This window comes from Haliaeetus albicilla, chromosome 6, assembly GCF_947461875.1.
Source record: "Haliaeetus albicilla chromosome 6, bHalAlb1.1, whole genome shotgun sequence".
NCBI lineage: Eukaryota > Metazoa > Chordata > Aves > Accipitriformes > Accipitridae > Haliaeetus > Haliaeetus albicilla.
This window is the reverse complement of record NC_091488.1, coordinates 1905133-1921336: the sequence shown is the minus strand read 5'-3', so window position 1 is coordinate 1921336 and position 16204 is coordinate 1905133. Positions and strand designations below refer to the sequence as shown.

General features: G+C 40.1%; 1 protein-coding gene across 8 annotated transcripts in view; it reads right to left on the bottom strand.

The window, feature by feature from the left end:
* Positions 1 to 16204, bottom strand: part of CNKSR2 (connector enhancer of kinase suppressor of Ras 2) — a 215695-nt gene that overhangs the window by 159462 nt on the left and 40029 nt on the right. For all 8 annotated transcript variants that reach the window (XM_069784817.1, XM_069784820.1, XM_069784814.1 and 5 more), the window contains exon 3: positions 7189 to 7391. In XM_069784817.1, the coding sequence (XP_069640918.1) occupies positions 7189 to 7391 (203 nt within the window). The remainder of the gene's footprint in view (positions 1 to 7188; positions 7392 to 16204) is intronic.

The following is a 16204-nucleotide window of genomic DNA, read 5'->3' as shown; positions in this document are numbered from 1 at the left end:
ACTGATTGCACGTGAAGGAAAATCCTTTCTGAACAATTAAAAAAAGATGGGTATTGTGAAGGAGATGCATACACTTGGTATTTCTACATCATCAACATTTCGGCCTCATATGCTTTAACCTCCTCATCTGTCTGCTTCACATAGCATTTGGTTAGAGGAAAATGATACATAGAAATAACTATTTCACTTTAAAAAGCTGTAATTTGAACAAATACAGATTGCTGTTAGTAAAAGCATTGCCCCCCCCAAAAAGTTAATCATATTTCACCACTGCTTGTAGTACTGAGCTATTTTATAACAATAGAAATTGTGAGGGGTTTAAAACCAATACCATACTTATTTTAGCATCCTAACAAGGGAAAACATCCTCAGAGCAGTTTGATTAAACATAATAGTCCAAAATTTTTTAAAGAGAGAGGTAACCAAATCAGTAATATAACTCAGTCTTCAAAAGTAACACACTAAGCTCAAATAAAAATCTGAATGTACAATATCACTGCATATATATTTGTGCCAAATCCGTCTAAGATTCATATTTTTAGGCTTTCATGAAACAAACATTTTATTTGTATTTCTAATGGAACTGCTTTATGTAGAATCAGGTAGGAATGCAGTAAAATTCACACTGGATAAAGGAATTCTTTAAATGAGTGCTTTGTTAAACATTTACAGCTGTTCCAGTAGCACAATATGCTTAAGTACCATAGCATTCTTAGGCAGCACTTACTGACAGGTTTGGCATACCATTCAAACAAGCATAAAGGGAAATGCATAAAGGAAACATAAGATTTACAGGTTTAAGACTGAAAACCAATTGACAGAAAGTGCATTATTCATGTGGCGAGTAAAGAATCGCTAAACTCTTTGCTTTCTTTTTGTAAGGGTTTTCATTTGTCTTCCCCCACCATCTTGTGTGCAAACCACACTTACCCTGTCAGGACAAGCAATAACCAAGCACAGCTAACAGGACTGCCTGAAGTCTCTTATAAAGGAGACTCTAAACCAGTAACACTTTCTTTGTAAGTAAGAAGTTATAGGCCTGCAAACATTCAAGCATAATTTTCCCAATGAATGCTCCTCTTTACTTAAAACTACAAAATAGTCACACCATAAACATCACCAAGGCTTATTCACCGAAAACAATGAGACAAAGAAATCCAGCTGGACACATTTTACCTACAGTGGAAGAAAATGTATGCATTGTGTATGTCACCATGGGGAAAAGGGGGAGATCCATTTTTGAGTGGGGAATGCATTCTGCTACCAGAGCGCTTTCAGACAAAGCGGGCTTAAAGGGTGCGCTGAAACTGAACACCTAGAATTGTTCATTCGTAAACAAAGAGTGTTTACAGCATCGCAGGCTGCACTTCTCCAGAGACAACAGAACATCACCAAAATAGTTTACATAGCCCACAGCCAGTCTTGGAGGTCCTGTTCTGCTGTCCAGACTTAACCACTGAAGCAGTCCAATGTCCTTAACTTTAGGCGCACATTTTAGTAGGACTTATGCATACATGTAAGTGCTTCACAGAAAATTAGCACGTTTAAACCCATGCCAAAATGACTTGCCCACCTGGGGGTAAAAGTCAAACGATTACACCCCACCACTGTGAATGGCCCTAAAAGCAGACCCAGACTTGCCAGAAAGGCCTTTTACTCCTAAATCTTACATTTTGTTGCTACTGTCAGCAATTTGACCCATATCTTTTATATGACCAACAATTTCTATTTACAGTTGGGCTTTTTGTTCATCTCCTTGTTCCATTTTGTTCATGTATCCAGACAGCAGTGGTAAATTAATCAGACCGGTGCACATTTGTCAGCCTGCTAGCTTTTTTCTGGCCACAGCACTGAAATGCTTGAATACAAAAATCTATCTCCACAAGATCTCTTTGTTCCTACTACTTAGACTTCAGTGTAATCTGCAGGAGCAGTTTAAGGTTTTTATTTCCAAAAAGGGGGTAGTAGTAGGGTGAAAAACAGGAGAGTTGCTGTGAAAGACATATTGAATCACTGCCCACACAGATGGCCAAGTTAAACAGCACACTAAAAAAAAAATAAAAAAATCCAGTGTTCCCTGACAAATCCTAATTCACGACCATTAAAATCTGTGACACAACAACAGACGCAAAATTTTGTAGTAGTTATCTCATGGGAAGTTGATTATATTTTTTTAAATCCTTAATTGAAAAATAAACTACCGCATCATCTTAATTGTGTCTTTAATGAAGACTCAGTTAAAGTCCTAAGAACAACCATCCCTTCCTCACTCAGTCTCTAAGTCCACGTTTATAGTTTATACAGATATTGTTACTATTTGCTAAGATCCAAAACATTCTTCTTGGTGTTGCACAAGATATATGGTATGAGCAGTCCTTGCTTCAGATAATACGGCCCAAGCACTACAGAGCAGGCAGAAGCAAGAAGCCCAGAAGCACAACCAAGAAATTTTTCTTGCTTAGTGCAGTCAGCAGGAAATACAGATTTCCAGGGTGTTTGGTTGGCAAAGACGACAGAAGCGTGGTGGAGGCGAATGAAGACAACATATCAAACCAAGAGCACCATGGAAGACAGCACCAGCAGAAGCAAGGGATGCGAACAAGCTGTGTGCTGGCAGAGCAAGGAGACAAGATGGGAAGAGACAGAGATCATAGAGCTGCCACCAAATGTCGCCCCAGGTCAGGTTCCCTCAGGATCCTTCCTCTTCCACAAGGAGCATTACGGTTCTTCCCACTTACGACTATAGTAATGAGCTCTACCTGTTAAATCTAGCTGTCCCACAGAAGAAAAACATACGAGGTACTGTGGGACTTGAAGGGGGAAAATGGGGTGCTTGAAGGGTTTGTAGAAGATGCTTTCGCTCCCAAGGCTGCCTTCACTTTGCAGCAGCCTCTGACTCATTAGGAGACAAACTCAACACTCAGTGGTCTGCCAACTTCTGATGAAAATACAACCTTCTGTCTGTCTGTCAGATGGTTTGTTAAGTTCTGGGAGAAAAAGTATTGGACGAATTCGAGCACCCTTCACTCAGGACTCATCACAATTTCAGTAGTACAATCAACAGACAGCAGCAACTTAGTAGAAAAGAATGAGATGCGAGTACAGTAGAAGAGCTGGCTGTGTCTTAACCAGAGAGAAAGTTAGTTATAAGCATTGCTAAATGGTCTAAACCTGGAGCTCAGAAGAATTTTCTGGGATCCCTATAATATCATCGCTTTTCAGTTCATATTTGCCTCTGGACAAAACTGGGAAGTTTTCACTGGTGTCACTGAAGACCTTTTCACCAGTAACATGGTAAAATTTTGTTAAGGATGAAAACAGTAGTTTGATTCTCAACATCCTTTAGTTGTTCATGGTGCTTTTAGATCAAGAAAGCCACAGATGGATGATGTATATTTAATTCAGAAATCTCAGAGAGGCAGTGAACACCAACACATCCACACAAAAAGCAGCACTTTTACAAAGTGGTTTTCAGGTGGACTGTAAATGTGTGTTGTTAGGACAAAACTTTACCTGGGATTAACAGAAATAAATATGCCTAATTTCAATTTCAATTAAATGTGCAGATATTACTGGACATACTACCGTACAGAAAAAATACTTTTATGAGGTTAGAGATAGCTTTATGCCACAAAATTGCAAGTCATTCATGTTGTGGATCCACAGTAGTGAACTCGCAACAGTAATCCTACCTTAATTATACATTTTAAAAAATTCCTCCCCGGGATGTAGTGTGTCAGGCCTATAAAAGGCAGAAGAATTTCCAGGAATCTGACACATCAGAGAAGAAGGAGGATTCAGAAAGATGGCATATATTACTATTCCAAAGAATACAGCTTTAATGAATTACAGGAATAAAGACTGAAAAGAACACCAATGATCTAACTGGAAGTCTAGAACACCTAGATGACTGTATATATCATTCTTTAATTCCTGAGAAGTATCACTGGAGACATTCTGATGTCAAGTTGCTTTGAACATCAGGTAAGTAGTTTGTTGCTATGGCCTAAAGTGTGGTTTTTCCATCAGCCTAGGAGTGTCAAGTGGAAATGCACCATACTTTCACAAATGACTCTCATAGTTTTTCAGTAAAGCACCAATCTCATCAGCAAATTGGCTTGGAAGAATTTGAAGATTAAGGAAAGAGTATAAAATAAAACATTATTAAGCTAAAACATTTTTTTGAAGTCTTCTGGAAGAAAGGATAGATTTTGTGGGCTGAGAAAGTAACAGGAAGCTAGAATAAGTCTAAAAAGTTTAAGGACATAATCTATTAGTGTGATGACAGTTTATTTACAGGACATTATTGGAGAGCTATTTCATGCTCCTCAAAATCATCAGCCAGCCTCTTTTGAAAATAGCTAGAATTCTCTACTAAGTTTTTCAGTTCCTGAATTAAACTAAACCAGAAGACTTTTAAAGCCTGGCAATAAAAGTTACCCTAATTTTCATTAAAACTCAAATCTCTGACATACATCTGGAAGTAGGACTGCTCCAGGCAGAGACCTGGAACAAAGAGCATCCTTGGATTGGCCCTGCGCAGTGGCACTGCAAGAGCCGCAGCGAAAGTAACTCAGCAAATCACAGCTCTCGCACTCCTTTTGATAATTGTGCCTGGCCTAACGAGGTCCTTATAGATTGTTAAGTGTCATACAAAAACATCGTAAAAAAAGAGAGCTCGCTAGAGCAGCAAGTGAAGCACAACTTGTAAGGAGTCGTCACCATTCCCTACACAAGAAAAACACATCATTGCATTTCTATGCAAACTGGAGCTGCTGTTAGCTGCTTTTTCCAGATGTGACCTGAAAAACACTGCATAGGGGCAGCCTAGTATGGCTGTTACAATGGGGTGGATAACCCTAATAGCCGCTTTATTCCTCCTAATGGTTTGTTCTCCCCTCTCTCACACCCCAGAGATGGAACTGGTGTTAGAAACCAACCAAAAACTAAGATTTGGGGCCCAGATTTAATAGTAACAACTGTGCAGAATGAAATTAAATCCATGTTCCCGACTTTAAATACTTTATTTTTAAAATCTTTCTATCTCCCCCTAGTGGCCCCAAGAGCTTCTTAGGAGGAATACAATAAGCAGAATCCTATTGATCTCCAGGCGTTCTCACTTCCTGAGAAAAATGCAGTCATTGGCCTGCCTTCATCCTAATCTGGGGGCTTCACAACGAAGGACGAACAAACCTAACCAAAACACCCACATGCTCATAAATCAGAAAAGTCTTCAAACCTTACAGAAAACATTTGCCAGAACCAGGTGTTTAAGCTACACAGATATTCAAAAGGACCTTCCCAGAAATCTGTACGAAATTGAAATAACACTTCTAGGAAGCCTTATTTGGATACTAAAGACAGCATTGCTAAAGTCGGCTACCACCATGGCTGCCCTCATTTTTAACTTCTTGGAACTCCTGGGTCTGAGCAGCTGTCACTTCAGATAAATGCAAAATGACTTTTGCATTTTATTGGGAGTAGAACTGATATGCATGTTTTTAGACGTTATTTAATGAGATATCTTCCCCTACCAACACTAAAACCTGCTAACAGAATTACCTCTGACAAATACAATATAGCTGCCTTTGTAAACATAATTTTACTAAGAGGTAATTCTCAACACACTTCTGAGCTACAAACAAATTTCACAGACTGAATTCGTCTTTTAATACTAAAAGTCCATAATTTGGGTACGGTGCACAGTACTACAGTGACACATTAGTGCTCAGATGCAGATGTTTCCTAGCGTCAACAACTACTTTCTTCCTGAAGTTCAAACACTAAATTCATATTGAGATGCCAAAAACACATTGTTTTTCAATGTGTTAAACGTATATACATTTGAAAGTTTACTTTTAATACCAGACTATTTTATGACAAAAAAAATAAAAATTCATCTTTGTAACTAACAGTCTTTATCCATTAGCCACAATTCCAATGAGAAAACAATCGAGGTTATTTCCAAATAGAAAGAAGTGGTGAACACTGATCTGCCTATGCAAAAGAACATGGTTTTCCACTGCTCATTCTGTTTTAAAGCCCAGAATGATATGCTATTCTCTGCCAAAAATTATTTGCAGGGAGAAAAAATGAAGCCTACAGGTCTTCTAAGTAACAACAATAGGCTAGAGGCAGAGCTAAAAATATATTCCCCATTTTTCAAGTCTTAATACTAAACTCTTTCCACGAGATTGTATTGCTTCTGTGCACATCGAATGTTAAACATCTAAACAGAAATTCAGGAGCCCAACTTTAGATAGTCCGGTTTTGAAACTTGTGGAAAGGCTAGAAAGAGAGGAGAAAAGAAGCAACAGTGGTAGCTGCAATCTACTGAACAAAAGAAAGAGTTTGCAGTTCAGCTTAAGAAATAGAAAAGATTCATGCCTCACCTAAACCTTTCATATGGAAATCATTTATGGGACAAAAGCCAGTTTTCCTCAGGAAAATGAAACACAACAAAACCCACAGCAGTAAATCCAAATAATTCTGTTGGATTTTAAGAATTACACAAAGATCATGCTTTGAACAAAACTTCAGCTGCTGGATACAAAATAAGATATGCCTTTAAATCAAGATAAGCATTTTATTTTTGCTGATTAAAAAAAGCACTGTGATACATTTTATAAATGTCACTACAGATACAGTAAAGCAGAGCACTTAAATCCTGGTCCCACATACTTCCTAGGTAATAGAGGTAAAAGTATAACATAATTCCAATTCCATCTACAGTTTCAGAGGTATTTCACTGCCATTTAAAAAAACTACAACACAACATGCATGTTTAGACACACACACACTGGAAGTATACACTGACACCTATATAATGAAAAGTATGATCAGAGTTTTGTGAATTTGATACTATCAGAGCAATGAACCCGAGTTATGCAGGTCAAAGTGTTGTTCTGTATTAATAATAAAATACATATATAACCTAATGATGTCATGTTGTTGCTATATTGTATTTCCAGATATGTGTAGGGTTGCAGTGCATTTAGAAGTATTGTACTGAAATGCTACCTGAATTGCATGCCGACTTAGTAAGAAAAAATTGCTACAAATATCCACTCAGAATTTGTAAATGAATTCTGCTTCCATTTCCATGTCTATGTCACATTTTCTAAAGAAGTTGGGGTTTGTGTGCGTGCGCATGATCTGGTTACCTGTGACACATTTGGGAGATTTTACCTGTCCAACCAAGCCAGCAGACTTTTAGCTGCTCCAATCAGATCCACTACCGATGTCAGAAAATCATTCGGTAATTTGCGGCTGGTCCTTCCATCATAGTGACCACTCCTCCTCCTCCCAGTGATGAAGTTCTGCAGATTTTTGGCAGATGCATTCAGTTTGTGAGAAAGGGTTTTTAGATTTTCTGTTTCCAAACCATAGTTCTGCATTGAAAAAAAGACAAAGAAAAGAAAGTTAGCTTTGCAGCTGAACATGAAGTACCGAGAACAGCAATACTGTTCTTCTGCTTCAAAACTTAACCATTCCTAATAATTAAGGTAGAAATACACCCACTCATTAGTTTTTAAATGTATGGCATGTTCTGTTTCTGAAGTGCATAAAAATAGAACAAAAGAAGAGAAAAATTATGAGTGATCTTCTAGCTGGTTTTAAGTGCACTGAGAAAAAAAATCTCAAAATTAAGAAAAAAACCTAGTCTGGAAGATTGATTTTCAAAGCAGTGCATCGCTCTCAGTAGATCAGACGGTCCTCTCAGTAGATCTGACGGTTAGGGATCAGTCCCTCATGTCCCTACTCACACCGATTCCTAAGATCACGTTAGGCAAGAGGGCTTGCAACTGGCAGAAGTATGCAGTATGGACACAGCGTGACACCGAAGTCTTTTGTTGGTTTCAGTGGAGGAAGCATATTCATTACGTTATTTTTATTCTTGTTAGCAGTAAAGGACCACCAGAATCACAGAGCAGAGAACACAGTGCTACTCTGCTCAATGTCTAAGTTGCCCTTCTAAAGTCAAGTTGTAAACTTTGCTTCCATTTAAGAGTCAATCCCTTAAACTTAAATTGCATTCCTCAGCTGTGCAGCAGACAGAAATAATTATGCAGAAATATTAACAAATAGTACTTGAACATCCTTCAAATATACAAATGTTGCTGAAACAACCCTGGAGAATGCCCTAATTTAATGTTCAATTACAATATAATATAGTACCATCAGTGATTTGTTATTTCTATAATAGATTTGTTTTCCTCACAAATGCAAAGAATGAGTTATTTCAAAAGAGATTTTCTTTTGCCTTTGTAAAGGAATAAGCAATTGCATAGACTTGAGCTTATTATTCCTGTAAGAGAAAAATGGGACTTCTGAAGGGGCTCCTCACCTTAACCACATCACAGGGTTATAACACGGGGTGCTCACAACTTGTTCAGTTGACGATGGAAGGGGCTACTTACTTTCCTACCACAAATGATGACAGAGTAGGATGCAGAAAGCTGCACACAGAAAAATCTACTTCCTAACGACACACCCTGTCCTCACCAGCTCTCCTCCCAGGCCCCCGGTTTGGTCCCCATGCTAATACGTCCACAAGGAGGAGATGGGAGAAGGGATAGAATCATAGAACGGTTTGAGTTGGAGGGGACCTTAAAGATGATGTCATTCCAACCCCCTCCCATGGGCAGGGACACCTTCCACTAGACCAGGTTGCTCCAAGCCCCATCCAACCTGGCCTTGAACACTGCCAGGGATGGGGCAGCCACAGCCTCTCTGGGCAACCTGTTCCAGTGCCTCACCACCCTCACAGTGAAGAACTTCTTCCTTACATCTAGTCTAAATCCACCCTCTTTCAGTTTAAAGCCATTACCCCTCGTCCTATCACCACATGCCCTTGTAAACTGGCAGGCTGCTGTAAGGTCTCCCTGGAGCCTTCTCTTCTCCAGGCTGAACCACCCCAACTCTCTCAGCCTATTTTCATAGGAGAGGTGCTCCAGCCCTTCACGGAGCTCCTCTGGACTCGCTCCAACAGGTCCATGTCCTCCTTACGTTGGGGGCCACAGAGCTGAATGCAGGATGTATTTGCCAATGCTAACATAAGACCACTGAAGCTATTTACCTCAGTCTTTTTTCTATAGGAGATGGCTGGGGCAGGGGGTGGTTATTTACAGCAGTTGTCATGCTCCTAATCCAAACCACCTACTAAATGAACTTAATCTCCTCTTTAATTACACAGTTACACTGAAGCTAGCCCTGGTGAGCCCCCAGCCCTCCCGTAACATCCACTCCCAAGCAAACGGGAGAGCATCACGGAAAAGAGAGACTTCAGCACACAGCTCGCCTGCCGTCCGCCAGCCAGCCCCATTTCGTGCTTCAAAACCGAAAACACGTTGTGAAGGAGCTGCTAAAACAACAGCCACCTTCCCGCAGGAGAGGATGCACTTTGGGGATCGGCTTAAAAGGGAAGCGACCATACCCTGAGGTTGCACTTTAAAAACCGCTACTCTAACTTCTGTGACCATCCGTGTTTTGGGCAAGGAAGGCTTTGTGGGCATGTTTCTCAACTGCAGGTTTTGCACAGGCGCCATCCTCTGCCACCATGTTCCGCTCCCAATTAGACAAATTGTATGTCTGGGCAGTGACTCTTCCACCATGTAAATATTCGATAGCAATTATACTACAGATAGAGTTAGGTTATAAATAAAAAATTACAAGATGAAAAAAATAAATGGGGATGGAAAAGTAAAACGTACTTTATTATGCAGCTAAACGGCTCCCAACTAATAACTTACTAAACCAGTCCGAATTAAACAGATAAACATCAGATAAAAATAAATCTGTTTTTTGCTGCAGTTTCCCGCAGTTGCTGTGGCTGAGAGAGCATGATGGAGATCAAGGACTGGGTAGGAGTAAATTGGAAAAAGAACCAACAGGTTTGTTCTTACTGCGTCCTGCTTCTTGAGCATCTAGCTCATTTTGGCAAAATTAACGGGGGGGGGGGGGGGGGGGGGGAGGACGACAAATGAAAGCTATTCTGGATGAAAGACACGTCACACAAAACGCCTTACAGATCAGCCAAACCAAAGCCCCACCACGAGCGAGCCCCACGGCCCCCACACAACACGGTGCTCACCTCCCCCAAACACGGGGGGAACGACCACAAACCGCAGGCCGGCCACGGGGGCGCCTCGAAGGCTTTCCATCCTTCTGACACGCCGAAACGCTGAACTTGGTAATTCAAGGGGCTGTTCTTAAGAAGCCAAGCGAGATTATCCAAATACCGCGCTTCGCCTTCAAACCACGTGAGGTAAACTAAGGCAGCGGGGGGGGCACGGGGAAGGAGCCCGGGAGACCACGCCGAGGCCCCGGCTGGATCCCAATGCTCCTCCTCGATAACCCCAAATTATTTCATCCCCCTCTCTTCCTCCATCCCCCGCTTCGTCACCTTGTCTGTACCTCATCCCCTTGGAGAGGCGGGCGGTGGGTACCAGTCTGCACTGGTGTGCCGTGCCCACCACAGCCACGTGCGGGCTTCCAGTCCCACCAGAAAGGGAAGCACCAGCAAAAAGAAAACCTGCAATATTGAACACTGCGGACCGAGCAAAACGAGACTCAAAAATTTATTCTATGGCAGAAAAATAGGCTGCATTTACGGATGTGCTCCCTTAGAAAATCAGCTCTGATAAAAGCGTAGTGGCCTCTGGTTAACATTTCAAGTGACAACCACCTACAGATGCACTCTTTTTCAGATGTCTTTTTTCACCGTCAGATGTGTGGAAAGGAAGAGACAGCGTTAACAGATACAAAGTTTATTTTCACACATATTCACCAAATGTGTGTGTGTCCTTTAACATAAAAAACTGAGGGACAACTGTAACACTTAAGCTCCGTAAAAAAATTCAGTCCTACATGAGGAATGACACTGATTTTGGTAAAGCCTCCACCTGTAATAGGAGACAGATAAAGCCAGGGATGGAAAATACAGAGATAAATTTCAGGCAGAACATATTTTTGGGCAACTGTGTTTATTGAAGCCTTCAAGTAGAAGGATCCTAAAACAGCAGCCAAGCTAACAAAATCCCCACTTTGTTTATCACCAATATTTCTGGCCCACATTAAAACGAACAAAGAGTTGCACGTTCTAATACTGGAAAAAAGCTTGCTCAAATAATAACTGCCAAGTTTAATCATACTTTATATGCAATAATATACTATTAACAATACGGTTTTCTTAGAAATGCACTGCGTTTATTTTCAAGCACCGTAAGAAGATAATTGCAGGCAAAGGAGACAATTCTTTGTTTTCCCCTACTCTGCATTTAGCCGGCGCTAACACAAGTTATGCTTTCATTAGCCAAAATAAATTCACAGTCTCTAAAAGAACCACAAAGAAATCTCTGCATGCTTGTAGAGATTACGAGAAGCGAAGCAAGTCTACGCATCTGCTTTCTCAACGAGAGGCCATGGAGCAAGAGTCTCTTCAGAGACACCCCACCTTAACAGAAATGGCTCTAATGCAGTCAATTCTGGCAATCGCAAAACAAGAACTTGATGAAGCTAAGCTACACAGAGTAATAGCTTGTCAGCAGGTGTTCGAACTAAAGGTGGTGGGAGCTATTAATAGACATTTTACCTGCTAATTACTTTTCTGTGGCTTCACATGACAGTGTGAGTGATGAATTGTAGCTCTTTTCTTCACACACTGACAAGCAGCAGCTCTAATCATCACTGATGAGTTTTGCTTTTTTTTGGTGAGGAGAGCCAACCGAGACCCTCTACCAGCCCACCCTTACACCAGCACCACAGGGTAGGAAGAGAGTTCAGTAACCAAACTTTGGAAGTAAGGTGAAATTTTCTTGGATTAGCTTGATCAATGTTCATCAGTTGTTCCCCCACCTCCCCCCAATTTAAAAAGAAGGAAAAAAAAAAAAAAATCAAAGCTCATTTCATCTCTTTCCTGTGTTAAATTCACTTAACGCTTGCTGGCAGGGAAAGGCACCTCACACTGCTAGCACAGGTTAAAAGGTAAAGTGTTCCTAACTCATATAGTGCTAACTGTCTCTGCGGGCTCAGACAGGGTGTCTAGAAGCTGCTGAGACCTTTAGGTTAGGGTATTTTTATGCTGCCCGTTGCAAATGCAAAGACATCTCAGCTAACTAAAAAAGCCAAGCTCCGACACCAAAAGAAGTCCAGATCTAAACACACCTCAATATGCAATACAGACATAGCCACAGACCCATTAACGAATCCAGAAACCCCTTAGAACAGATGCCTTGATCACAGCTCTTATGCAGCCACAAATGCCTCTACATCTCCAAGCACAAAGGCCACATCAAGTTCAATGACATCATTTGACTCCTGCAATAATCCAAGATAGAGAAATGAGCGTATGGCCCCTCCGCCTACCTCCCTAAAGAGCTGCTGCTTCTCTTCAGCCCAGAAAGCTGCTGGAAACCATGTGGAGCAAAAGGCATGCAGCAACCAGTGCTAACTCCTACCAAAGAGACACAAGATGGGAACAGAAGATACTACTGTAACAGTGGTGCTTGGGGGCAAAAAGGAAAATAAAAACAGTTTCTTCAGGCAGGCAGAGCAGATAACAGTGCTTACATTGATTAATTTCTGCTGCCCCTCTGGAGAAGGCAACCATGACTGAATAAACTACAGAAAGTAAAGGTTTATTTTCCTTTGGCAAATATTTGTCCTCAAACACACAAACGTTATTTTTAAAAGAAGGAAAAAATGGCAACCTTTTGAAAAGACAAACACTATAGTCTAGATAGCTGTACTGTGTAATAAATTGTGTGTGGTGTATAATAAATTACGTGTAAAGAAATGTAACTTCTCAGTTATGCCTGGTATCTCTCAGTAATATGGATAACAACCACAGGGGTGAAATCATAAGTTTTCTCTCTAAGGCAACTTTTGAAAAAGTCTTTTTCTACTTATTCACAGACTGAATGCAGGAGGTTTAGGTAAGAATAGCAGATGACTGCTAAGAAACGGACTTAGGATAACCTCAGGCAAGCTTAATTCTGCTCCTCGCTATTTTTCAGTGCTTTCATCTTCCATATTTAATCCTTGAGTATAATTTCTGTATGTATTATTTATTGCTTTTAAACAAGCAACCTGGAAACAGTAAAGTTCATGAGAGCCCTCAGTTCTCAGGAAGCCTGGGTAAATTTTTAAATGAATGATCAAAACGGCATCACATGGATACCACAGCATGTGGCAGCCATTTCAAAACCACACCTCAAAATTTGGGGGGGGGGGGGGGAGGAGGAGCAGGAATTCACCAAGAAAAATTCCAACCTTTGTCTCCAAAGTTGTTTTTAAAAACAAGGAACAAAATGCACCTGAACCTCATTCTCCAAAACACTGGCTGATCACATCCCACAACGCACGAGGCAGGCAGCTTACCATCCCAAAGGTGCAAGCAGCAGAACACAGCCCGTCATACGCAAGGTGCCCTGTGCAACTTCATACCTCACCAGATCTGCCTACAACATGCACTTCTAAGGGCCCTTCTTCCAGCGCCACGAAATGCCAACACTAAGGTTATCTTTCCTTCAAATAGCACTGACATATGGGGTAATTTAGAAGTGCACAACACATGATCCTTACACATCTGTTTCATAAACACAGAATAAGCAGATAAGGAGAAAAAGCCACATAGCTCACATGACACTTATCATTTACTGCAATTATTAAACATATACCGATTAAAAGGCAAATGGTCTCAAAGAGTATAAATATTTGTCCTAAATGTTTACAGTCAGAAAAAACCTCAGGTGCATGATACTTAAAGCCCTGCAAAACCCAGGAAAGATTCATAATCATCATCATCCCCTTTCCTGAAAAATGCCCTTCTTTTTCTACAGCACAAGCAAGCAACGCATCAAAAAGCCAAGCCCTGGTCATGCTTTGTAGCACTAATAGAGCAATTATCTAAACTATTCTTCTTACTCTTATTCAACCAGCAGACTCTGCAAGACCAAAAGCTCGTTAATGTTTTGCTTTTCTGCCTTCTCATAAAATTTTGTCTGTAGCCAGCCAAGTGCTCTTATTTCTCCAGAATTCAAACTATCAGTTACATACTCAGTTACATGCATTTCACAAAGTCTTAAACAACTAGCCAGCAGTTTAAAAAAAAAAAAAAAACAACAAAAAAAAAGACAACCAAAAGGAAGTAGATTGTTACGAACACACTCACTACCTCTTAAAACATTTTACATTGTCACAGCCCCTTTGATCCACTCTGCTTTTAACTAGTGGGTTGGACCTTTAAAGGCCCCTTCCAACCCAAACCATGCTATGACTCCGTGTACCAGGGCGTGTATTTCGTACCCGCCCAAAACTCCAAACGGCCCAAAGTAAAAAGCAACTAAGAAAAGTATCTAGGATCCATAACTGATTCTTGAGGCAGGTGAGAGGAAGGACATTCACCCTTTGCATACAGACATATTTACTGCCTTTGGCATACCAGAGGGTTTACTGCAGTTCTGTGCAAAAGATCTACTAACAACAGCACCAAACATTTTCAATGCAATCTATATAAGCTATCAGAAACCCTTTAACTCCTTAGCTTTATTGATCTGGTGATGGACTTCAGGATTTCCTTCTCTGCGGTTAAGTTAGCTCAGGCTGAAGACAGGAAAGCCGATGATAAATAAGCAGAACTTTAACTTGCAAAGGGCAATAGTAAAAAGGGTAAGTAATTTTTCTGCTATGAGCGTGCTGAATATTAACAATAAATCCCAACTCCACCACATACAAATCTCCATTCCAAAATGAAGCCTTCCTCATTTGGCACTACCATGATTAAGTCTAATATTCACTATTACTGACAAAAGTAGTTTTAAGATCTGACTAGTGATAAGGGCAAAGGAAAGGATTTCTGTGTGAGAAATGGCAAGAAGATGAAATTAAGATAAAAGGCATAATTCTTCAGAGGAATCAAATCATTCATGGGTAAAGTAGGTCTATTTTTTACATTCATTTGCATATAAATGTTTTGTTTTAGTGGTAAATGATAAGTAATTTTCATGCTGTTAGTGCACACCAATGTTTTCTCTGCCAAATAATAATGCTATTTCATCTGCTGCAATCTTCTAGATTTACAGATTCAAATACATAGTGTATAATAAATTCCTGTGTAGCCATAGCAGATTTAAATAACTAGCATGAAACCAGTACTGAATTTTAACCAAACTCCATTCTACACAAATGTAGATTTCCGGAAGAAGTATTTTGCAATTTCATATGGACTTCAATAAGTTCTTTGTTTCAGGAAAATTTTAAAGCATCCAAATGTTATTTGTGAAGTATTCTAAATTTTCTTATCTTCCCAGAACAAAATAATTCCCACTTTAAAGTCTCCTTTTAAAAAATATTTGAAAATGTTCAAAATCAAACAGAACTAATTTAATCTTCATGCAAACAAAACGTACATGGTGTTTTGGAGAAGTAAAGCAAAAAAAAATTCTCATGCATCAAGGCATTGTGGTGCTATGTCAGGTAAACTACATTATTTTCTTAAAGATGGAAGAAGAACTCTTTGGCTATGCAGCCTTCAGTCTTTGTATTCTCCAGGCAGTGAGGCAAAGGGTAGCATTTTCTGGGAGAAATATTATACCAAGGAGACATAAAATTTAGAGTCCATAGACACTCAGCAAAATATGGTCATACCCAGTTTTGATAAATGAAATTCCATCTCCTGACAAACAGATGATGGGAAAAGAATTACGTGCATTTCTTTGCTTTCTGCAGCACAGTTAGGTATTTCAGGAGTTACAAGACCTCCAGACACACTTCAAACCTGAAGACTGACACAGTGATCTGATCGCATTATCTAAGTAATCTGTCCTTCACTATGCGTTTTTCTTTTCCTAAGCATCACCTCCATCTTCCCTCAATTTACTTTCTGTTGCCATTTTTCATTCACATCCAGTACTTAAAGCAACCAATGAGGAAAAAAGGCTCACCACATTTTCGGTGTGGATGAAGGTCTGCTACAATGCTGTTTTTTCACTGATGAAACGTAAAGCAGCCTTAGACTTTACCACCACACACATACTGAAAAGGTTCATGCAGAGGCTAGATCTGGGTGGTAATTTTTATAACCGATGAACAAGCGTATGTTTTATGTGGGAGTAGCCTGGAGCAAAAATACCATGGTACCTAACTCAGTACAGTTTCTCCTGTATCTCTAGAGCTGGACATGCAGCTACTTAGTTTACCATTT